Raw genomic sequence first — 23,135 nt, 5'->3', positions numbered from 1 at the left:
CAGAACACATCCCTGAGCCACCACAGGACCGACAGCAACAACAACCACCAAGGATGCTCCTGAAAGCTGCCGAGGATAGACCAGTACCTTCCCGTCCCACCAGCGCACTGCCACAGATACCAGATACTCGCCAAAGAATTTGGGTCCACGCCCAGCAGTGGGAACCAGTCACCACTGCGCTTCCTGGGCTCACAGACACCTGGGTCTAATTGGCTACCATTTATGAATCAATGGAGAAATGGGATATCGAGAATCCAGTGCCAAATCAGAGGTTGTGCATTATCTGGTAATCTGCGCATACACACACGTGTCCATGGTTACCCACAGCCACCTGGATACTCGCGGTCACTGGCTTAGCCGCCAAGCAACCCAGTATCCAGTACTGATCTATCTATTGCATCCTCTCCGACCACATGTGCAGGCCAGGCAACCTCAGGTGAGATCCAAAGGATAGGACCAAGGATGGACGACGAGAAGAAACAGAACTGTTGTCATTTCATATCCACACGGAAGTGCATTAAGCAGAAGTTATGAAATGCTGGTAAAGGCTGCACAGTCAAAAGGGGTTTAGTACTGCGTGTTTCAGCTGCCGGATGAGTGTTATGGACGCTCGGTCCAGTCTGAGCACTGTGTTGACATGGAAGCAGCATGAGAAACTCAGCTAAGCCAACAGAGCCAGGCTCAGTCCCACAGTAGGTCCTACCTGTTCAACCTGGTCTACTTCCTGGAGAAAAACAGACGAGGGGATCAAGCAGAACAAGAGAAAGAAACTTGTAAACAATCATGATAGTTTAAAAAAATCAAAACACTAAAATGAAGGCATGACACTGAGCTATGTTCTCCCCAGGTTACCGATCCATTCCCTGCCCTGACGCAGCTCCGAGGGACGTAGCACGGAGGCGTTCTGTGCGCCTGACTCTGGCTGGGTGACACTAAGCGAGTCGGTAAGAAGAGACAGTGAACCCACTACACCCCCTGACCTGAGGTCTTAGTGACACCGGGAGCTGGGGGCTTAAAGGTCTGTCTGTGAAAGGAGTCTCTTCCCCCGTTAATTAGGAAGAAAAAAAGAGACAGCAAAGACCAACAGAAACAATAAATATAAATACTGAACACCTTGAGAATATGAAGACATATAAAAACTTAAATCTAAAAAGTGAATAAACTGGTTTTGAACTTGGGTTTTTACAAATTAAAAATTTTAATTATTCGCTACCACACTTTGTTTCCACAACATTAGGGCTCCTCCCATCATACTCTAGACCTGCATCTGAAAGAAAAGACGGCGATCCCAGTGAAGTTCAAATTCAATAAGGAAAGTCTATCAGAGTCGTGATGGCAAGAGTCGCCTAACTTGAGACAGCGTTTACAAACGCAAACACGGTGGCAGGCAGACAGTGGCTGAGTGACAACTAGACAGGTAATCACATTTGTCTATAAAATAATGGGAGTGCCAAAACCAGTTTGGCTCAGTGGATAGAGCGTCGGCCTGCAGACTGAAGGGTCCCGGTTTTGATTCCCAGTCAGGGAACATGCCTGGGTTGCAGGCTTGATTCCCAGTAGGGGATATGCAGAGGGCCACCGAGCCATGATTCTCATCATTGATGTTTCTATCTATCTCTCTCCCTTTCTCCCTGAAATCAATAAAAATATATTTAAAAAAAATAAAAGGATGAGTTTGCCTCAAACCTTCCCAACAGGAGACAACCACCTAGCCATCTAGGGGGGTTACGAGAGCCGAGCAATAGAACGGCCACACGACTCGGAAACATGTTTGCAAATCTCTCTGTGTACTTAGCCCATCTCCTCTGCTACAGAGAGCACCACCGCCAAGAGGACACCTGGCTCCGGCCTTTGGTGGAGCCGGCTCAGGGCGGAGCCTGCGCCGCGTGTCCCTCTGAGAAAGGCCAGGCTGCCACCACCCTGACAGCCAGCGACACCCTGACAACCGACACGTGGGCCGGAAGCTCGGGGCATTCACCGCAGTGTCATGGAGGCTCGGCAAGAGCGAGCACCCCTAACGGCACCAAAGACTCAGAGGTGGGTAGCCGGGGCCGGAGGAAGGGAAAGGAGACCCCTCAGGGGCTGGACTGGAGTGAGGGAATGTTCCGGACCAGGCAGAGCTGGTGGCTCTCAGCGCTGGGAATGTGCTAAATGCTACTGAGTTTTCACTTTAAAATGGTTAACGAACTTCATCTCAATACATTATTATTACTTTCAATTCTAAGAAACCCACATCAAGCCTCAATGCTTTCTCACAACTATTATTCTAATGCTAAGGATCTTTTTCATGATAATTATGTGACCATGTACAATTTGCCTTCCCTTATTCTCAAGTTTGTGGGGAAGAAATTGAAAAGACTTTACATTTCTTTTCAACTTTTAAAGCTACACAGTTTCAATACAACATATATAACTTTCATTTTAGGAAAAATTCTTAAAGTCAACATGAAGCCCAGTCTGAGACGTGAGAGAACTGGCTTACCTGGATCACGCCGTCCATCATGCTCACCATCTTGTTGACGAGGGCGACCACCTTGTGGGTGCGCTCGGGGGGGCTGACCTCCGGTCTGTATTGGCTCGACAATACATACCGGCAGGCCATGTAGAGCACGTAGGTGGGGGACAACTTGAAGTGGACGGTGGAGCTGTTGGTGTAATTTATAACAGCAGACAGAAACGAGTCTTCAGCTGTGACGGCATTTCCGAAAGGAGAACCAAAGGAAGAAACGTGAGCATCAGAGGGAGGAAAACAGACAGGACAAGCTCACTGAGGGGACGTGACAGCACTCACCGCTCTCCCTGAACTCAATGGTCGCGGGCAGCACCAGCTCCGGCCCCAGAGCATCCTGCGTCCTGCGAGAAGAATGGGCCTCTTAACACCAGGTCACAGAGCCAGTGACACCCGACAGCCTATGGAGCTCTGAACCTTTAAAAACTGCACATAAGGAGCCCACCGCCTCCTTTCCACGTGTGACCTAAGCAAATATTCAAATGAGCAAACTGACAGCTGTCACGACCCCCTCGGCACAGGCCAGCCCCTTCAGGGGACAGCAGAGCCACCCTGACTCCATTATTCACGAGGCTTCACGCCTGCGCAGAGCCCAGGCTGCTAGGCGCCTGCTGAGGCGATGGCTTGGGTGTCGGAGGAGACACTGCTGGGACAGACCATCTGAGCAGCCTGAGCTCCATCAGGAAAGGGAGGACACCCCAGGCGCACGTGGCCTTGCCCTCCAGCTGAGGTCAGACAGGAGGCCGCAGAGCCCTGCAGCCTTGCAGTCAGCGTTCTCGACGCTCAGCGATGCATGCCTCCAAACACACCCTGTCACTCACATTTCTTCTCAAAGTCACACAATCCGAGGCACTTTCATCACTTAGCTGATGCTACAGAAATAAGGAACTGCCTAAAACATAAACTAAGAGGACCTATAACTTGGGAACATTCCCAATAGCTAGCATTGTGTTGGTGTTTATATATTTCTAGGTATTCAAGACCAAATTGACTCAAAGGTCAGGTCCTTTGTATTAGAGTTCTTCAGCCTGTGGGACGCCTGCCCCCTGACAGGCTACAAGGTGGGCACTGTCATATGAAGTTCTTTCAGTTACAAACAGAATATATTCCCGTGTGTGTGTGTCCACCGGGCATATGTAAACACGTGATACTGTGTTGTACACTCATCAAAAAGCAGTTGAAAGCCATTAATAAGCAAAGACTTTTTTAAATGTGTAAGATAAATGTGCTTTGCCTTTCTGCAAAGTTAACTGAAAACTAAATAGTGGGGATTAGAAGGACTTATGCTGAAATGAAAACATCTGTTTTTAAATATTGGCTTAAACCAAACTGAGGTCAGGATGGATTCAGCCACATTTTGGTCTGAGACTCTCAGACAACGGTACGAGCTAGGCAGAGGTGAGTGTTTGAAGTCATGGGCATGTCTCCTCATAAGTTAGTTCCAACAATAAAGATCCTCAACAATGACAGAAACCAGCACCATGATGACCACAGGCCCCCAGCTACTGGCTGACACTGAAGCCACCGCCCACAGCCAGGCTCCTGTCCTCCACCCTCTCCTCCCCGCCGGCCCCCTCCACCCCCCAGCACCCAGGGCGAGGGGGAGAAACACATGTGAGTGAGCCCCATGAGGACAGTTGCACTGGTAAACCAAAAGCATCTTCGTCACATTATATGTTTATGCAGCCTGTGACTTAATAACTTATGTGAATATATACACAATGTAAATTAAGTGTTCAATATTAATAAGTCTTTCTCACACTGCCCTATTGATGGACATCTAAAATTGCAGGTAAGTAGTTATTTTCATTCAATGTCCATAAATGGCCCTGGGTAAACTTTACAAATTATTTGTTTCATCAATTTAACAAATCTAGCAAAAATAGAGAATTTAAATTCTCATCGAAAAATAAAGTGTCAGTGATAATTTAGTCAATCCCTCATTTGGAAAGATTTTTCTTTGACTAAAATTAGTGTTTTAAACATGTGCATTAAAGCAGCTTAGATTTTTATAAACGCATCAGTTGAGCACTGCTATACCAACACTACACGTGAGAAACACAAGACTGGAAATGGTAATCTCCTGTTTCTATCACTGTCTTAATGTCAACACACATCATAGTTCAGAGAAAGCTTTTAATCAATATTTTCCAAAGCAAAATAATCTAACCTTGAAAAAGGTCACTTACTCTGTATGTCCACAGGATAAGATAATGTGTGACATATAATTAACCATCATCTGGCTGTTTTAACACTATTATCTTACTACCTTCCCTTTATTAACTATGGAGACTTCCTAGCTGTGCATATCCTAAGAGCATTACGGTAATCCATCGTCCCTCTCTCACTCTGGATTCACTCACTCAAATACTCATAGGCTCAGGACTGTGATACGTGCCTCTTGATCACCTTGTGAATAAATAGAGGTATCCTTACAATATAAACATACCACTCTATCCATCTTATTCCAGACTACACCACCAAACACAAGCACAGACACAGAAGCAGATGACTACTATCACATCTAAAAAACAAAGCCTGTAAACCAAATTAAGCACCAAAAGCCCAGATCACAACCCAGGTGCAGATCTGAGTTCCACATGAATCTGCATGTTTAGCTCCTGTGATGGGCACGGAAACCTCATGACTACAGTGTCCTCTGCTGGAGGATGGGGAAGGCACGGCCTGGACCTGTGGTCCGTCACCGCGTGGGTGAGTGACCGCCAGCCTCAGCTACTGGACTGAGAGGGAGCAGTCACAATGGCACCCTGAAACCCTGACTGGTACCCAGAGACGAGGGCGCCCCAGCGGGGCTGCTGCTGTGAGCGCGGAGCCGAGAGCCAGACACACTGGGCACAACAGCTGTGGGTCAGACCCCCGCCCTGGACGCACCGCCTGCTCGTTAACCGCACGCTGGAGGCACTGCCATGCCAACCATTTGAGACAGGCCAGACAGTGAAACTCAGTTTACAAAGGGGACGTGGCATCTCAAAGCTGTGAGGAAAGAAGTTAACAGAGGCAGCGCTCTGTTCAAAGCACTGGCAGGACCAAATCTAGCTCCTCCACGTCTCGGCGGAGACCACCCCACAGAGCGGAGCCGGAAGAAGTGGCCGAGCACCTAGGCTAAAGCTCCTGCGACGCCACTCCTGCGACATCACCTTGTCTTCCCACCGACAGAGGACTCTGTGCTGTAGGCATCTTTGCAGTTCTCCACATTTCCCGTAAATGAGAGTATACTACTTTATATAAAAAATTACTTTTTCTGTTTTAAACACACAGGAATCTCTCTAAGAACGGGCGAAATGGTGAGTTTCATGTAAATACAGAAATCATCCAATATTCAAGTCCTATCTCTATAGTCTCCCATGGTTCAGAGTAGCACACTTAACACAGAAACACGTAAGCCAGCAGGCATCCCTCTGGCCTGGACACAACCGCCAGGACACACGGCTGAAGCACTGCCCCAGGCGACAACTCGACTCCTGACAACGTCAGCTCCACCTCCGAGATGTGGTAAGTTACCCGCCCGCTGGGCAACGTCCCTCCTTCCACAATGGAAGCGACCGTCTCACCTGCTCTCCTGCCAGCGGTACTCCGGCTGCTGCTCCACGCGGACCATCGGCTTCACCATCCCCCGCTCGGCTGTGCTGCAGGCAGACGACACCCTGTCACTGTCCAGTCGTGTGGAGCTCTGGCCAAGAGGGAAACATGGCGCTGATCAGCACCACACGCCACTTCAGACCAGCCTGCAGGTGTGGGCGTGGTGAGCTGCCAAGCAGGAGAGCCGCCAGCGTGCTAGGAGCCCAGCCAGAATCCCAGGGCATTCCACGCCCCTGAAGACTAATGAGCCACAGCCACGCCCTCCAAAGCCAGCAGCTGGCTCCACGCCCCACGCACACAGACGTGGTCCCAAGTTCTCCCGGAGCATAGTAACAACGGGGCTTTGTTCCAAGAAGTATCTGAGATCAGGACAGCGCTGACAGATACGGACAACATGCAGAGTTAGGTCCTTCTCTGGTTTATTAGTTTTAAGAAAAGATCTTAAAATCTGCTCATTGTAGCTCAACACCTAATAAAGAATTGCATACAGAAACTGGAGTTTCCTATCCTTAATCACCACAGGGGAAGCATGTACAGCAACCAATGCCGTGCGTTTAGCCTTCCACCCAGTGCCCACTCCTAACCAACCACACAGGCACACAGGCGAGGCCCCGTTAGGAAACAGTGGCTTCCAAGGAGAACGCCTGCAGCAAAGCTTCCCGGTCAAGTTCTCACACTACGGCAGGAGCTGAGCAGACGGTAAACATCACCTTGTCTTCCCACCGACAGAGGTCTCTGTGCTGTAGGCATCTTTGCAGTTCTCCACATTTTCCATAAATGAGAGTATACTACTTTATATAAAAAATTACTTTTTATGTCATGTTATAAACATCTAATGATATTTTTATGTTACCAAGTCCTATGTCTATATAACATTTTGTTGTCTATTAATCAAAATCCATTAAACCAAACTTTTATGTTGTTTAAAATGCTCATCAGTATAGGGTGCCATGACAACTGAGTCTGTAAATATATATATTCATACACAAAAATTACTTCCATAAGATACATTGATAGAAATAAAACTGGTCAGTGAATGGCAAAAATTTAGACTGCAAAAATCTTACTTTAAATGAATACTCTGGCGATAAATTATAGCAAGTTTACTACTATATGTTACCATATTATGGAACAATATCCAGCTGGTTTTCAAATGATTTTCAAAGGAAATACTCACAAAACAACAGCCAAAGGAAGTAGGACAGAAAGGAGTGTGTGTGTGTGTGTGTGTGTGTGTGGGGCGGGGGGAGAACAGAGGTTTAAGTATGTTAAAATGTATAAACAAACACACAGACATGCATCAAGAGTTCAAAAAAACCCCCCATCAACATGTTGTCAAAAGCCAACTTATAAACTGAATGAACAGTTTTCATGCTTTCACTTTTTTCAATTTAGGGTTTTCTATGCTGACCACACATTTTATAAAAAGCTTAAACTTGTATGGCTGTATTTGGTTCCTGAGACTCGCTCCCGCACCACACACTGCAGAGCCGAGCACAGAGCTCACAAGCGAGAGCCCCTTCCAGAGCCCAGGCAGGGCCGTGGGACCCAGGCCGCACTGCGACCAGCAGCAGCGGCTGGTGCTGGTGCGTGACGAACAGGTCTTCCAGGAGGGGACCTACGCGAGGACTGAGGACAGAAGAGGGGCCGCGTGGACGGCGGGTGGTCAGGGAGCCGCCAGGCGCCAGCGTGCAGGGACGGAGCCGTGGCAGCCGTGCTCGGCTGGAGGCAGGTCCTGGGGAGCCGTGTAACCGGCTGAGGACGGTGCCGTACCTGGGATAAGAAAGTCTGGGCCTTGGCACCAGGGCCATCACAAGACTGAACTTCCGTCCGGGAAGCATGGGCCTGGCTGCGGGGAGAGGGGCCGGGCAGCACATGAGAGGGGCTGCTACTGAGGGGCTAAGTGCGCTGCTCTGTGACGACCGAGTGGGGTGGGAAAGGCAGACACGGCAGACCTCTCCCAGGTGGAGCAGAGAGGACGGGCCGATGGCTGGGTGTGGAGGCTGCAAGAAGGAAAAGCAAGAGATGCGCTGGCCGTAGACTCCCGGGCCAGCACTGAGGAGGCCCACTTACTGAAACAGGAGGCCAGGGAAGGAGAGGCCGGACAGAAAGAACCGTGCTCAGTTGAGTTTGCCCTGGGATACCTGTCAGCATCCCCCTGGACATGTCCACCAGCCTTCGGAGCAGGGAGAGGTCAGGGCCAAGGTCACACTCAGGAGTAATTAAACAGATCAAAGTGAGGAAGAAGGAGAACCCACGTGGTAAGGCGGTGACCCAGCACAGACAGATGGAAACCAGCAGCAGCGTGGCAGCCTGGAGGAGAGTGCCAGTGGCAGACAGTCCCCGGGGAGCCGAGGAACGAAAGGGGTACGGGAAGAGTTGTTTCTTTGAGAAAGCACGCTGTACACAGGAGCAGACAGCGGGCAGGCACCAGGGACAGCAGGTTCTTCCTGGACGCTAGTGAGCATGCCCCGGCCTGGAGTCTGCTGCATGCGGCCCCAGGACGCCCCAGCCTGGGCAAAGCCTGTACTCTGCTTCACCCACAGGTCCGTGGACGAGCCATGCCCTGCCAGCTCCCCCGAGCCTTCAGGAGACCTGCAAACCTCATGGCTCCTGGGAGGCCCCAGGACGTCTGGCTGCCATGGAGAGGTGACAGGGCGAGGTCCCACAGAGAGAACCTGAGATGATAGGGAGATGGGAGGCCCCGTCTCCCAGGACAGCCTGGCCACCAGCTAACACATTGGCTGAACGCGGCCACACTAGGAACCATGAGCAAGACCAGCACCTCACTGCCCAGGTGCGACCAAACCACCTGCACGACTATAAGCAGGGGCCTGCTGTTTCAGTCCAGCTGACTGCATCGCTGAGAGGAGACAGTCCACAGCTAGTGCATCGCTGAGTGAGATGCTAGGACCCCTGTGGAGTCTGCACAGCAGTGGGTCGGGGCCACCACAGTAACTCGCCCACAGTGTTCTGTCACATTAAACCAACACGTCCTGTCAGGTAAGATGCCATCACTTACCTTGCTTGTTGGCAAAGCTGTTCCACTGTGAATGTCGCCTCCTAAGTCAAAAGTTGTCTCCTGAACAATTCTGCCAAGATAGAAAGAAAAGGCAGAATGAAGACTCAAACAATTGGGTAGAGCCTCGTCCTAGTGATACAAAAGGAGGGGTTAGAACCTAGGTGGTGGGCAAACCATGGCTCTTTGGCCCCTTGAGTGTTCTAACGCCACTTCTTTAAAATAGACTTGTCCAGGCCAAAAACTGACTTCTGCGCATGGGCCACGAAGTTTTCTATGTGCGCACCCACACGTGGCATTTTATGGAAGAGCCACTCTCAAAGAGCCGAAATTGGCTCTGGAGCCGTGGTTTGCTGACCACTGGGTTAGAGGAACACCCAATGCACAAAGATCCTCGAGAAGTGGCTTTCCACACACGAAGCTGTGGGACACAACACGTTTCCCTGGGGAGGTGAGAGGCTCTGTGGCTCCTTCTTCCCAGGTGTGGATGCTACGGCCTTCCTGTCACAGGATGCCCTCCACAGAAAAACAAAACAAAAACGTCTCTCAGTGACACTAAATGCTCTCAGAATATTCTTTAAAACTATGTTTAAAAACAATAAATGGAAAGGAATCCTAAGGAAAAAAGCAGGAGTCCCATCCTGTAGGCCGCTCGGCCGCAAACGACACCGAAAGAAAGTAGACGCCTCCGATGCCAGGAGCTCCTGAGGCTCAGGCCCCGGGCAGGCGGCACAGGCTAGCTGCCGCCTGCTGAGCCATGTGATGACTTTTATGGACCCACGACTTGGGCAACAAAGAAAGAAACGAAGACATTCCGAACATGTTAGCAATCAGAGCAAGAGCTAGTCTCATTTAATAAATTTATCAAAACATTTAAGCCACTCTCATGAAAATTAACTCAGAATATAAACTCCCATTCTAAACAGGCAATAACCTGGGCACACAGGAGGCACCAGGCAAAGGTGGAGGGCGAGAGGTCTGGGTCCCGCCGGCACAGGCCCAGCCAGCGGGGAACAGAGCCCAGACCAGAGACCCTGACGGCGGGGGCCAGCACTTCCATCCCTGGGCGTCACTGGAGAATCTACATTCTCCCCCTTTTATGATGGTTAGAAAGTACCCGAAAAACAGAAACATGGGTGTGAACTGGAATGCTCTTCGGGTGCTGGGGCTCTGAGAGGAAGCCTCGGGAGACAAGGTCTTGGGGAGGCAGCCTGCAGCTCCCGAAGGCCCCCTTCCCGGTGAGGCCTGTGGAAGGAGGACACCAAGCAGGTGAATTCCCCCAGGATGTGTGGTGCTAAAAGCAAGAAGCTGACAATAAAATAAAGCAAAGGGCCCGTCAGGAGGTGGGGAAGGCAGGGGGAGAGGCCGAAGGGGGAGGTGATAAAAGTAGAGCCTGAGGGGAAAGCGGGTCCTCCCGGTATGCTGAGACACGGCTCGGGTGGAGCTGGAGCAGAGCCGGACACCATGAGGAGACAGCAAGGCCCTGCAGGTTTCCGTGGGGACAGGGAGCATGGGACTGTGCAGAAGCAGAAGCTGACACTCAAGGGGAGAGCCTAGAAACAGACCTCCCAGCCTACAGAACCCCAGCACCCCGTCCGCCCACGCGTGTACATGCCCATTCCGTTCCCCCCGGAGGGGACAGGTCTCTGTCCTTCGCCAGGATTGATCGTGGACAAAGAATGGGCAGGGCCAGAGCCCAGCGCTAACCTACAGCAACAACCAAACCGAAAACTGACAAACGTGAAAAACCCAACGTTCACAGCCCGCTCAAGTCCAGGCTCCAGGGGAGGGGGTTTGAGCAAAGGGAGGTCAGGAAGGGAGCAAGGAAGGGAGAGCAAACAGGAGCCCGCACAGCTGCTCGGGCTCTGCTCCCTGCACACTTTCCCATCATGCACATCCGGATGCTCTGAGCAATGTGAGACCCACCCCATCATCGTGAGAAAGGCACACCCCAACCAGGACTCCATGGCTAGACCTCACCCAACAGGAGGTCTTCCTGTTTTCCTGGAGCAGCCCCGCTGCAAGTCCTCAGACAGGCGCTAGGTGGCGCTCAAAGACAAAAGGCATAGCCTTTCCTTGTTCCTTCATAAGGAACCTCAACACAAAACCTCTTTAGAGAGGACCTGCCATCGAACACCCTGATTCTTCTCAGGAGAGCAAAGCAGTGTTGTTTCAAAGGATCAAACCAATAACAACAGACTTTAAAGTAATTTAAAAACTAGCCACATCCCGTGTTAGGATGAAGACTTCTTCTTCCCTCTGAAACCAGCCAAATAAACAAGAACCGGAACCACAAACCACTTAGAATTAAAAATTAAAATCACGGGACCTGTGCCTAACGTGGAATGCCTCAGCACAATGGGGAAACACTGCCCTTCCCAGGGCAGCGTCGCGGTGGGTTACCCGGGTTTGTGTCTGGGGCCCTTCGCGGGCAGGCCGTCCACAGGCCTCTTCGCCAAGGCATGGTCCTGGCTGGGATCCACGAACTTGAACACGTGCTGGGCCCCGAACTGCACGCTCATTCCGCTCTGCAGCATGGTCGTCTCCGAGATGCGCTGCCCCTCCACGTAGGTCTCTGCATCCATGCTTCTGGGAGTGACGGTGACCACTCCATCCATGTTCGTGAGGTCACAGTGATGGGGCTGAATCCCTGAACCAAACAACTAAAAATAGGAGAAAGTGAAAGAAACTGGGAATTCAAAAGCAGAGTTTAGAGCTGCCCGTCCCCTTTGACGATGCCTGCAGTCTAGTAAGCTCGGACTGCGGCCTCTGCAGAAAGGGGTTCCATCGCAGTGTAAATACATCAGCACTGTCCAGCATGGCGTGTCCATTCCAGCAGCCAGCGCCCTGATGTGGGCAGGCTGTCGCAGTGTGTGAGATGGCATGTGGTGGTGTGAAGACGAGGTGAGTGGGGGTCAGTTTGCACAGATGTGCAGCCTCAGCTCCCATGTGTCTGCGTGCTGCTGTGCTGAGGCAGCCAGGGTGTCAAAGCCGAGCCCAACGTCAGCAGCTGCCGTCTTACCACGAGCCCACCTGGTGCAGCAATGCCGACAGTGCTCGCTCACAGAGCACGCTGAGCTGGAGAGCCACGCCCAGACGGCACTTGCTCGGTGAGCACTGAAGGCCTGGGCCCCAGGTGACGGGCACTGTCTCCCGGAAGCAGCCCCAAGAAAGCACGGCCATTACTGGGAGACAAGCGACAGCCTCAGTGGACTCCCCCCCACCCCCATCCCCCGTTCCTATCGATAGATGGGGGTGTGGACATGGCCTCACTCTGCCCTTTTCCCTGAAGCTAAGGGAATGACCCAGAGGAAACAAGCTACGCATGTTCAGACAGCCTTTCATGTTCACCCTCTACTCCTTCGCTCCCACAGGCTACCTCCTACTGAAACGCGAGAACCACACACAGAAGCTGAGCGCCGCCGTCCGAGTGCGCACCTGGATGGAGCTGTCGTCAAACTTGTCTGTCCCGACCTCGGTCACACTGAGCTGCAGGCGGTAGAGCTTGGGTTTGTCTCTGGAGTCGGAGCCATCTGTGAGAAGCAAGTAAAAGGTCACCTGGGAAGCGACACCACTACTTCCGAAGTCATAGCATGCGACTTAACCGACACAGAAACGCAAACCACACACGAACAGTCAGCTTCTGTTTACTGTCACTCAGGAGCTAACTGCTATCGTTCCACCGACACTTTCTCATCAGATAGCAAGCACTGTCTTCACCCCCGCTCCCGCCCTGGGTTGCGCTGATGACTCTGAGGAGCGATTCTTCCGGTCAGCTAGCGAAGGGCATCACAGACCCAGGCCTTCCGAGACCAGGTCCCTCGGACAGTAAACCCGCCCTCTACCTGCACCAGCCCCACAGCTGTGGGCCGGCAGGTTTTCCAAGTGCAGCCTCGGGGCTCGCCCAGACCTCCTGGACCAAACCCTTGGGGAGGAGACCCAAACCTGAGCCTCTGGACCCTATCCCCGGGCTCCGATGTCATCGCTGGCAGCCAGTGCTCTGCTCGGGGAGTAGAGCTACGGGCAGACAGGCCCTGGCTTGCTGGTGTCACGTGACCCTCCCCGAATGCTGGAATGAGCAAGAATTCCAGGATGGAGATGCTTGGAAAGGGCAATGCCAGGTGGGCTCGTCTAGACCCAGCTGTGAGGCCAGGGCAGCCCCTCCTTCGTCCCCTCTCCTATGGAATGGCCCCCATCCAAGACCTGTTCTGCTTTCAGAGCTGCCAGCGCAGGAGGGAGCATGCCCCAAAGGACCAGCAGGTCCCAGCAGAGTTGGCCGTGGAGGTAGCCCAGTCTCATCCATCCGCCATGCAATCTCCCTAGCAGGCCAGGAGCCACGCGACCGACTGCACGAACGCCCTCAGGCCTCTTCCTAAGTCGTCAGCTCCGATCTCCAGACGCTGGATCGGGGACGCCAGCTGGAGTTAAACATCTGGGTGCACGCTGGCTTTAGGCTGTGGTGTGGTCTCAGCTCTTGGACAGAGGACGCCGGGCCTATCCCAGCCCTGTGGGAGCCGCTATGACTTTGAGTGTGCACGGTAACACCCCAATAGAACCTGCATCTCTGAAGCAGAGCAGAGGTCTGAAATCCAGGCAAGGCAGGAGATGCTGGAGCAGCACCAAGACCCGGGTCTAAAGTGCGCTGGGAACCGGGCGTCCGTGCTTGCTCACGGCGGGGCCACCCTCACCTGACATGGTGGCAGCTCCAAGTCCCGATCCAAAAGGAGGCATCAGCACCACCTGGGTGTTCCCTGGACCGGCCCCTCGCTCGGCCCCGCGGAGTGCAGCGCCCCCACACAGCGATGCCCTGCTTGCTGCAGACACCAGGTGCTGTGTCCCAGTCCCTCCCTCCCTCCTTCCTACTGCCTGGCCTCCCTGCTCTGAGCTCCCTGCAGGCTGGCTCTTTGGAGAAACCTCTCTACCCTGGCGCTCAGCAGTGTCTGATCCACACTATGCATTTAATAAAGATTTAATGTTAACAGTAATTATTAACTAAAAATGAAAAGCAGAGTAATGCAATATGGCCACACAGCAATTAAAAAATAAAGAAAACAAAAGCAAATAACTGATCAACAATTATTTCAATATAAAGTGAAAAAAATAAAGAACATGAAAAATGCGTCCACTTGGGGTGACAAACTCCTAACGTGCTCCTGAAGGGGTCGTGTGAGCTAATGGCCATCACCCTCTCCAAGGCCACTTCCCACCAGCAGTCAGAGCCACAGAGAAGGAACCACATTCTCTCCTAGCCGCGCCTTCCCAACCACTTCGCAGTAACAGCAGCACAGCAAGCACCTCCACACACAGGTTCTGCGCCCCCGAAACGGTGGCCACGGACTCCCAGCTACATGGTGAGTGTACTTTCAGGGAGGAAGAGAGGGATGGGGCACGAAAGCTCTAGCAGTGCACCTTTCCTCCCGAACAGCATGGCCATCTCTTGGCCCAAGGGTGCCGACCCTCACGGCAGCCGCACACGCTGTCCTCGCACGGAGTCCTCAGTGCCCCGCCCCAGGCCCTCCCCGCTGTGCCCTTGGTAAAGGTGGAGCCCTTTCCGGGGAAAGCCTCTCAGAGCCTGCCCCCCAGCAGGGCTTTACCAGGACGCCTGCGATCTGCTCGCTGGTAATTCTGTCTGGAGAACAGGTGGTATGTGCACGTGGTTCCAATGGGAAGGGCACAAGTGGCGCCCAGTGAGTGCCCTCCCTCCGCCCACCTCGCCCACAGCCAGGCTTCCTTCCACCAGCGGTTTCATGCAGCTGTCATTCCACAGAGGAAACAGGCTCCTCTTCCTCCTCTTTGGGGGCAGCAGAAACATTAGAATACCTTGTCAAATGACATACACGACATCCAGTCACATGTCAGTATCTGACACTAAAAAACTGATGTTTTACCTGAATCCAACTTATCTGGGTGTCGGGGTTTTATTTGCCAACCTGAGGCCCCCGAGTTACTACCACACGTGCTGCGCCTTGTCTGTAGCGGGAAGTCCTCGTTAGCGTGCTACCTCTTAACGAAGCCCCTCACGGGCAGACGGGGCACGTGCTTCCATCCACGGCTCCCCTCAGCGGCGTCGCAGGCTCTGTGCGGGGTGTGGCAGGGGGCCCAGGAGCAAGGGAGCAGAGCTCACACCTGAGCCAACACGGCCGCCGAGACACTGAGGGCTGTGAAGCCACTGGAAGGACTCCACACCGGCTCCTTCTGGCTCCGCGGGGAAAGGGTGCGAGAACCAGCGCGGGGCTGAGCTGCAGGCGCCCTCCACGCACTGTGCGAGCCGGGAGGGAAGGCCTCTGCGCGCCCTCGCTTCAGATTAACATTCACAAACACGGGGAGTCACCACAGAACCTTTGAAGAGTAATGTAACAAAACACGCCTAAGCCTCTCCTATGTATACACAAATATCAAAACAGGTAAAAAGAATACCACCTGTTTACATTTTTAAACACACAAAACCCAAACGCCAAGTCTAATATCTAAAGACAATATGTATGATCAGTTTGGAGAAAATTAAACTAAATTAAGATGGTAAAAGGTAAACAAACTTCACAAAGCACGGAAAGTATCTGATTGGTAAACTTAACACGTAAAAAATACTGAAAGTAGAAAAGCAGGTAAGAGCGAAGTATTTCCATGGAACCCACCACAAGCTGCACATCTGAGATGACAAAGCCGGAGCACAGTCCTGGGGAGGCACCGCTGGCGGACAACAGGGTGGGGGCGCCCGGAGAACAAGGAGCCCTGCACGCCTCCGCCGCAGTGACAGCTCCCAGCGCATGGCTGGTCTCCCCTGTAGCCCCCCAGTAGTCTCGGGCCCACAGCCTCTGACCCCAGACACTCCCCCACCACCAGCACGGCACCCCATTGTTGACAGGGCTGACAGCTCTCCTCCCTCCTGCCGGCGGCCTCTCTCTCACCGTCTCTTCCTCCCCCTCACTATTCCCATGCTCTCCCTCCCCGCCTGCCTCTTCCCCTAATTCTTGGGCGGACAGAGGGAGACCACCCTCTCTCTTCTTTAATTCTCACTTAGGTCAGTCTGGTAAAGGAATTAGACCTTTTTGCAAATCAGTTTCCGTTATCTTTAACGAACTCTGGGTATGGAAGCTCATTAGTGACAGCAAGTTAAAAGTCTTAGAGTCCGTCATTCACACCAACTCGATACCAACACGCACACACGAGGCTGTGGGCTCGGCCGAGCAGGAGCAGTGTTACCTTCGTGAGCGTGAGAGCCGCAGTAGGCAAAGTGGTTCCTTCTCCCTGGGGTGCGCATGCGAGGACCCAGGTGAAGGCAGCGCAGCGGAGGCCATGCGGGCATGTGGAGAGGGAGAGACAGGAAGTGAGCTGGGGGAGAGCCTCGCCCGGAGGAAAGGCCCACCCACCACCGACAGGACGAGGACGGACGACAGGCCCGGCTGGCCGCGTGAGACACCGCGAGGACAGGTGAATCACCGCCGGGAGGAGGAGGGAGGGAGGCAGTGGAGTGCACCCCGCAGTCTTCTGTTGAAAGAACAGTCAGACCCAGCAAAGCCTCCAGGACTCGGGAGCCCTTCTCCAGAGACAGTGTGAGCCACACCGCACCTCACACACCTCAGGCACTCAGCCGGCAGCAGACAGGCCGGAGTGACGGCGTGTCCAGGGGAAATACGTTCTTATCCATCCATGACAAGTCGACATGGATCCACGGCATGCGTGGCCAGGAACCCTCCCATTTCACTCAGCACGCTGCTCTTAAGAGAGAAAACTCAGAGCCGCAGGGGGCACTCCTGGGGAGAGCCAGGTTCCCGTAAGACCTGGCCCAGCATTCAGGTCAGCCCTCCACTTGCTCGCAGGTCTGAGGCCCGGGCATTTGTCAGACAAGAAGGCCACCCAACAGGAGCGACGTCTGACCAACGCACACGGGCCTCACCACAGGGCTCACGATCAGCTCCCGGGAACCATCACCCAATGGCAGGAGCAGCCTACTCACCTCGGAAAGCCCTGCTCAGCCTAAAGCATTAGCCGGTGACTGGCCAACGCAGCAGGAGGCCGCGGACAGAGGACACGCAGTCGCCGGCATGCAGTATGTGCTGTTGCCAATATTTGTTGGAAAGTAGCACAGACGTAATAGTTATCTAGTCTCAACCACTTCCCACACCTACAAAAACTATTAATGTATTTTCATCACCAGGAAGGACATACATATGAAATAAGGGGCCAGAACAGCGATTCTTACTAGAACCTAAGTTCCTGAAATCAGGGCTTAATCTGTGTTGTCGGGGCTCTATCTCCAAGGCCCAGACGATGACATATAATGAGGATTCAATAACTATTAGTCAAATCAGTGAGTGAATGCGTTCTCAGCTGTCTCTGCTACCACCCAAATCAACTTTCCCTTACTCATTTGAAAATACTCTGTCGACTGCTATTTATCAATTCTCTCTGAACTAATATTTCTAAATCCTCAAAACAATCATTAATTTCTAGCATGTAATGCAAAACTTTAAAGAACAGACCCAATGCTCAAAGATCCTAACTATTGTAAAAAATGTTAAGTTCAGAAATACTGTAAATGGCCGTCTCACAGTTGCTAGCCACTGCCTCCGACTCCAGGCACCATCCACACACAAACTACAGACACACCCCAACTACAGGCGCACCCCAACTACAGGCGCACATTGATACTGGGATGTGTCCAAACCACAGTGAGCAACCAACACTTATGCAGACTTTCAGCCAGAGAACTGAAGGACACAGTAACATAACCCCTTCCTCAGAAGCAGCTGATGGAGTGAAAACCCTCCAACATCTCAGCATAAACCAGGACCTGCAGCAAATTGCCACCGAGCATCGTCTGCTAACGAGCATCGCCTGCTAGCACTGGGCAAAGGAACACCATTTCTCCAGCACCGATGCCGCTGGCTGTGCCATCCAACTGCTGGACCAATGCACGGTATCTAACCAGCCGTCGTAACCTTGCAAGCAAACGAACACACAAGAATCATAGAGAGAATGACAGGAAACCTGCCCAGAGAACCACGCTGCCTGTGTAACGGCACAGCCTGGCTCCCAGCTCCCTTTGCTGGGCTCGCTAACAGCCCATGGTTTCTCGGTCCTGGGGCGGGAGGGGCCGGCCCTTCCTGAGCCAGCCTATCCAGGCTGTCCGACAGAGGAAGGGCTTCACAAGGTCATTGTGAACAAAAAAGAATTTAATGGAGATCAATTAAACCTCCTCTTCATCCTCTACTGTCACTATTTTAACTTTTGGCTTTCACCACCATGTGAACTTTACTTTTAAGCATGAGAAGTAAATACCTTACGACCTTAAGGTTTGTGTGTGTTTTTAAAGTAAATGTCATCTTATGTGGGTTATTTTTTAGAAAAATAAATGGGTTGAAACAGGCTGTCAGGCAAGAGAAAGACTCCTTTACAAAAGAAAGTTATCTGGGCCTCACCTGGGCTCAGCTCCACGAGGTAGGGCAGCTTCTCAGGCGGCAGTGCGGAGCCATAGCCCGCCCCGTCGGCTCTCTCCTTGCCCTTAGCGGGCCGCCCGTCCAGGTGCTTCTTGGTTTTCCTGGGCACATAGTCTGGGGGCCTCCTCTTCAACTGGAAGACTAAAACCCCTGGAACAGAAGCAGTGTCAGTTGTGAACCAGATGCACGGGAGTACAGGCGGCAGCTGACCAAAGATTTATCCGGAAAACGTCACCTGTGACATCTCCCCAGGCAAGCTGCGTGAAAGCTTACCCATGTGCGCTGCTACTCAACAGAGACAGTCACAGTCTCTCAATGTGTTCTGAAACTCTAGCAGCCAAGCTGCAAAGGTTATCTTACATTAACAACGACCCAAGCACATTGCATCCTTCAAAAACAACACATCAGTCTAAGAATGAATGAATGTTTGTATTCGTAAACAAATACATCCACACACACACATATAACACAAGTACACACAAATATATACAAACGTCTGTTTAGTTGACCTGATTTTTATTTCATTCAACTGACTTAACTCAGAAGTCAAAGAAATTTTCCTTGAATCAAGTTTACCTATATGTCTAGAAAAAGTATTAAGCAAGTGTACTTTTAAAACTACCAACATTCAAGCACTGCCAGGGTTGACTGGCAATCAATCTTTATGTATTTATTAAGGCAAAGATCATCTACACAGCAGTGAGCGTATGACGTGAACTGAGAGCAAGAAAACTGGTTCCCCCAAAGCACAGAGGACTTGTTCACTGCTCTGGGGTAATTGGAGCAACCGGCCTGCGGAGTGAAAAGCCCAGGCTCGTTTCTTAAATAACTGATCGCTGGACAGCCTGTAGGTGGCAGGTCGCTTTCCCTGTGCGAACACATCTGCCCATCCACCCAGTCATCTGTGCCGCACCGCGGGACTCCACAGATGACGGGACCCCACTGCTGACAGGACCAAGACCTTCCACGCGAGGCAGCACAGGGCCCAGCGTCTTTAAGACAAGACACACCGACTGGAGGGGAACCATCTGTTCCAGGTTTGCACAAGAGCCGCTGAGCGTGGCCTCGAACAAGGGGACCAGGGGGGACAGAGAACACCACCCCACAAATAGCCCTTGGGGACCTCTGCCAGACCCTCTAGGGTAGGGGTGTCGAACTCAATCAGAGAAGGGGCCAAAATCTAAAATCCAGCCTAAATCGCGGGCCGAATGGTTTACTGAACAGTCATAAACTGTCATTGTGATGGAAACGCAGCGGAGTGCAGTGATGACAGCGCGGTGCGGGCCACATTGCAAGGCCTGGCGGGACGGATTTGGCCCGCGGGCCTTGTGTTTGACACATGTGCTCTAGGAGTTCCCCTACAGCCAGAGACTGAGCCAGCGGCTCAGCAGGGGCATGCCCGCTGCACTCACCTCGGTCGCTGGGCCACTCCCGGAAGATCTGCAGGGGACACTCATCATCATCCAGGACGATTTCCTTAGCACCTTTCTCGTCAGAATGCTGGGCTCCGGGGGGGAGCATAACCTGAAACAGAGCCATCACTGTGACTGCCTCTCAAAGGTAAATCAACAGGCATTTAAAGAGAGGTCATTGTCTGGGGGCAAACAGAAACCCTGTGAAAGCAAACATTATACCTGGGCAGGCAAAAGAACAATTGTAAGGACATATAGCAAATGTTAACAGTGGCTAGCCACTGACAGAACTATGGGTGATTTTTATTCCCAATCTGTCTTCTTATACTTTCCTCACTTCATACAGAAGCCTGGATTGCTTGTGTGCTGGGAGAAGGTTCACCTATGGCTTTAACACATGGTTTTCAGATTCTAAATTACACAGTGGAAGGAGTCAGCCCAGGGGCATGTTCACTGAAGGCCAAGTCCTCCTGGCACCACTGGGCGGCGCTGCCGGCAGCCACTCACCCTGGCAATGCAGTAGTCCTTCGGGTTCTCCTTCTCCAGGCCGTACTTCTCCAGAGCTTCGGCCACCGCAAAGCCCGCAGGGTCCGTGGTGGACAGCAGGATCGTCTTGTAGGGGATATTTGGTCGTAAACTATCCGCGTAAATCCTCAGCGTTCCACCTGGAAAACATCAGACGTCTCTGAGCACGACGTCGCTCCAACAACAGGCAGCGGGCGTTTGCAGTAGCCTAAGACAAGGGTGCCCACGTTCTCGCTGCAATGGGTGCAGACGGAATGGGCACAGTCCCATCTTCATGTCCTACTGGAGGGCACACGATCTAGCGACTGCATCAGCAAGTGTCCTGTGGGACAGAGCCCTCCCGGCCTCCCCCAGCCAGCAGGCTTTCATGACGGTGAACGGATTCCTGCGAGGACAAGGGACGGAGCGAGGAGGAAGCCAGTCGACAGTCCTGCTGTTTCTTCAAGGGTTCTCCCAGGTCCTCACCTCCCCACTGTCTCTCTCTTCTCACCATCAACCCGAGACAAATTAAAAAACCGGATAAAGTTAATATGAACCCCGCTGAACACATCAGTTTTAGACTGAACTAGACACCAGGAGACGTCTGTGTTTCAGAACGAACCTGCCACCGAAGCACGGGCCCGGCATCCTGTCCAGCTGTGAGCTAACTTGGGAGGGAAAACCAGCGTGGACAGAGTAACGTGGTCTCCTGAAGTTTCGTTGTTGTCTGTGTATTTTTTATTTTTTTTAATATATTTTATTGATTTTATACAGAGAGGAAGGGGGAGAGAGAGAGAGTTGGAAACATTGATGAGAGAGAGTCATCGATCAGCTGCCTCCTGCACACCCCCTACTGGGAATGTGCCCGCAACCAAGTTACATGCCCCTGACCGGAATCGATCCTGGGACCCTTCAGTCCACAAGCCGACGCTCTATCCACTGAGCCAAACCAGTTTCGGCTGTCTGTGTATTTTTAATGGAATTCTACGGAGATCTAGTTCTGGTGTCAGTGTGAGTTCTACTTATGATCAAACTGCCATGTGACAAATTGACTCACAGTAAAAACACTAGGTCCTTACAGAAACTGCACTGTCCTGAACCAGACCTGCTGGCTCAGGCTGTCAACACGTGTGGCCATGCACACTCACGCCAATCCGGCCCCGCTGCCCAAGGCCGAGGCCACGGCGATCACCGGGTGAGTGTGCTTGCCTCGCATTCCAGTTGTGAGGAGGTGCCGGGGAGGGTGACCAACACAAAAACAAGTAACTTGAGACAGTGGTGCATGCCCTGAACAGCACAAGCAAGTGGTGAGGGAGAGTGACTGCGACCCTCTGCAGAGTCCACACTGGTCAGGAGCCCAGAGACCAGGCCTCCGAGCAGCCGCCTTCACAGGGTGTGCCACCATGTCCTCTCTCCACCCTGTGTCCACACCAGCTGCTCTAAATTTGAAGCTTAAGGGACATTAGAAGCTTCCTGAATGCCACTGACTCTCTTTAGCAGCTCATCATCATATCCATGACATAGAGTCCCTTTAGGTCTGGAACGTGGTTGGCACACGACAGGTGTTCATGAGCGTTCTTCTTGCCCTTTTAAAAACCTTTGACCACCTTCCTTTTCCTTTTCCTTTTGTTAATCCTCACCTGAGGATATTTCTCCATTATTTCTGGAGAGAGGGGAAGGGAAGGAAGGAAGGAAGAAGCACATGGATTGGCTGGCGGTGCAGGGAATGCTCTCTGTGAACACAGCTCTTACTCGGAGCCCACACTGAGTCAGGGCCAGACACGTTCCCGTAACTCACTTCACAAGGCCTCTGCCTCAGACAGTGTGGTTACTAACTCGGTTACGCCAGCAGCGGGAGCAGGAAGCCTACCTGAGTCCGGCCGCCCGTCCGAGCTGCGGAACTCCTGCATCCTCTTCTCCAGCTTCTGCTGCCGCCGCCGCTTCATGACCACCTCGGGGTTGGAGATGGTGCGGGTGAAGCTGGTTTCGGGCATGTCTTTGTAAACCTCAGCAGCCAGGCGAGAATTCTCACTGTCGGGAAGAAGAGCACGATACCACTTAAAACTTCTGTGTCAGAACCTGTGACACTGTGACCATGCAGCACTGGGATGGCAGCTGTGTGCAGGCTGCCCTGCACCGCCCACCACGCAGCCACAGCTAATGTGGATAGAGAGCACTTTCTCAGTACAAACTAATAGACCAAACTAAGCAGAAACTTACAATTCAAATCCTATAGTGAGTTTATGCTTAATTATTGTGCTTTAACAAAGCTCAAAGGAAAATGTATAATTATATCTCTCAGCAATTTTCATCCATGTTACCCTAAAACAGACATGAGTGACACAACATCCCAACCACAAGAAATAAGACAGACTATACATTTTTAACAACTGAAAGGTTCACCAACATTCACTTTCTGGTAGCTACACTGAGTGGCCAGATTATTATAATCTCTGAACACATAATAATCTGGCCACTCGTGTGTGTGTGTGTGTGTGTGTGTGTGTGTGTGTGTCGGTGCTGGTGGCCCTTTAAGGAACCAGGGCTGCTCTAGCTGCTCGTGACAACTCTAAGCTTGTGGTAAGGAATCTGAGGCACATAAGAAACCACTGTTGCCTAAAGGATCCCACAAGCAGATAGGAAAGGTGGGC

At 52.1% G+C, this 23,135-nt stretch overlaps 1 protein-coding gene across 24 annotated transcripts in view; it reads right to left on the bottom strand.

The window, feature by feature from the left end:
- The window catches only part of AFDN (afadin, adherens junction formation factor), a 106,035-nt gene that overhangs the window by 45,800 nt on the left and 37,100 nt on the right, over positions 1–23,135 (bottom strand). For 15 of the 24 annotated variants that reach the window (XM_036425564.2, XM_036425569.2, XM_036425567.2 and 12 more), the window contains 12 exons: positions 22,355–22,515; positions 20,488–20,645; positions 19,981–20,092; positions 18,551–18,718; positions 16,332–16,376; positions 12,567–12,661; positions 11,532–11,791; positions 9,132–9,201; positions 6,082–6,200; positions 2,792–2,853; positions 2,483–2,688; positions 704–724 (listed from right to left, as the gene is read on the bottom strand). In XM_036425564.2, the coding sequence (XP_036281457.1) occupies positions 704–724; positions 2,483–2,688; positions 2,792–2,853; positions 6,082–6,200; positions 9,132–9,201; positions 11,532–11,791; positions 12,567–12,661; positions 16,332–16,376; positions 18,551–18,718; positions 19,981–20,092; positions 20,488–20,645; positions 22,355–22,515 (1,477 nt within the window). The remainder of the gene's footprint in view (positions 1–703; positions 725–2,482; positions 2,689–2,791; positions 2,854–6,081; positions 6,201–9,131; positions 9,202–11,531; positions 11,792–12,566; positions 12,662–16,331; positions 16,377–18,550; positions 18,719–19,980; positions 20,093–20,487; positions 20,646–22,354; positions 22,516–23,135) is intronic. The other 9 variants (XM_045577106.1, XM_036425584.2, XM_036425585.2 and 6 more) reach the window with 3 other exon arrangements.

The sequence above is a fragment of the Pipistrellus kuhlii genome, unplaced genomic scaffold (assembly GCF_014108245.1).
Source record: "Pipistrellus kuhlii isolate mPipKuh1 unplaced genomic scaffold, mPipKuh1.p scaffold_m20_p_82, whole genome shotgun sequence".
Taxonomy (NCBI): domain Eukaryota; kingdom Metazoa; phylum Chordata; class Mammalia; order Chiroptera; family Vespertilionidae; genus Pipistrellus; species Pipistrellus kuhlii.
Note: the sequence above shows the minus strand (reverse complement) of the source record. Positions and strands in the feature narration are given on the sequence as shown.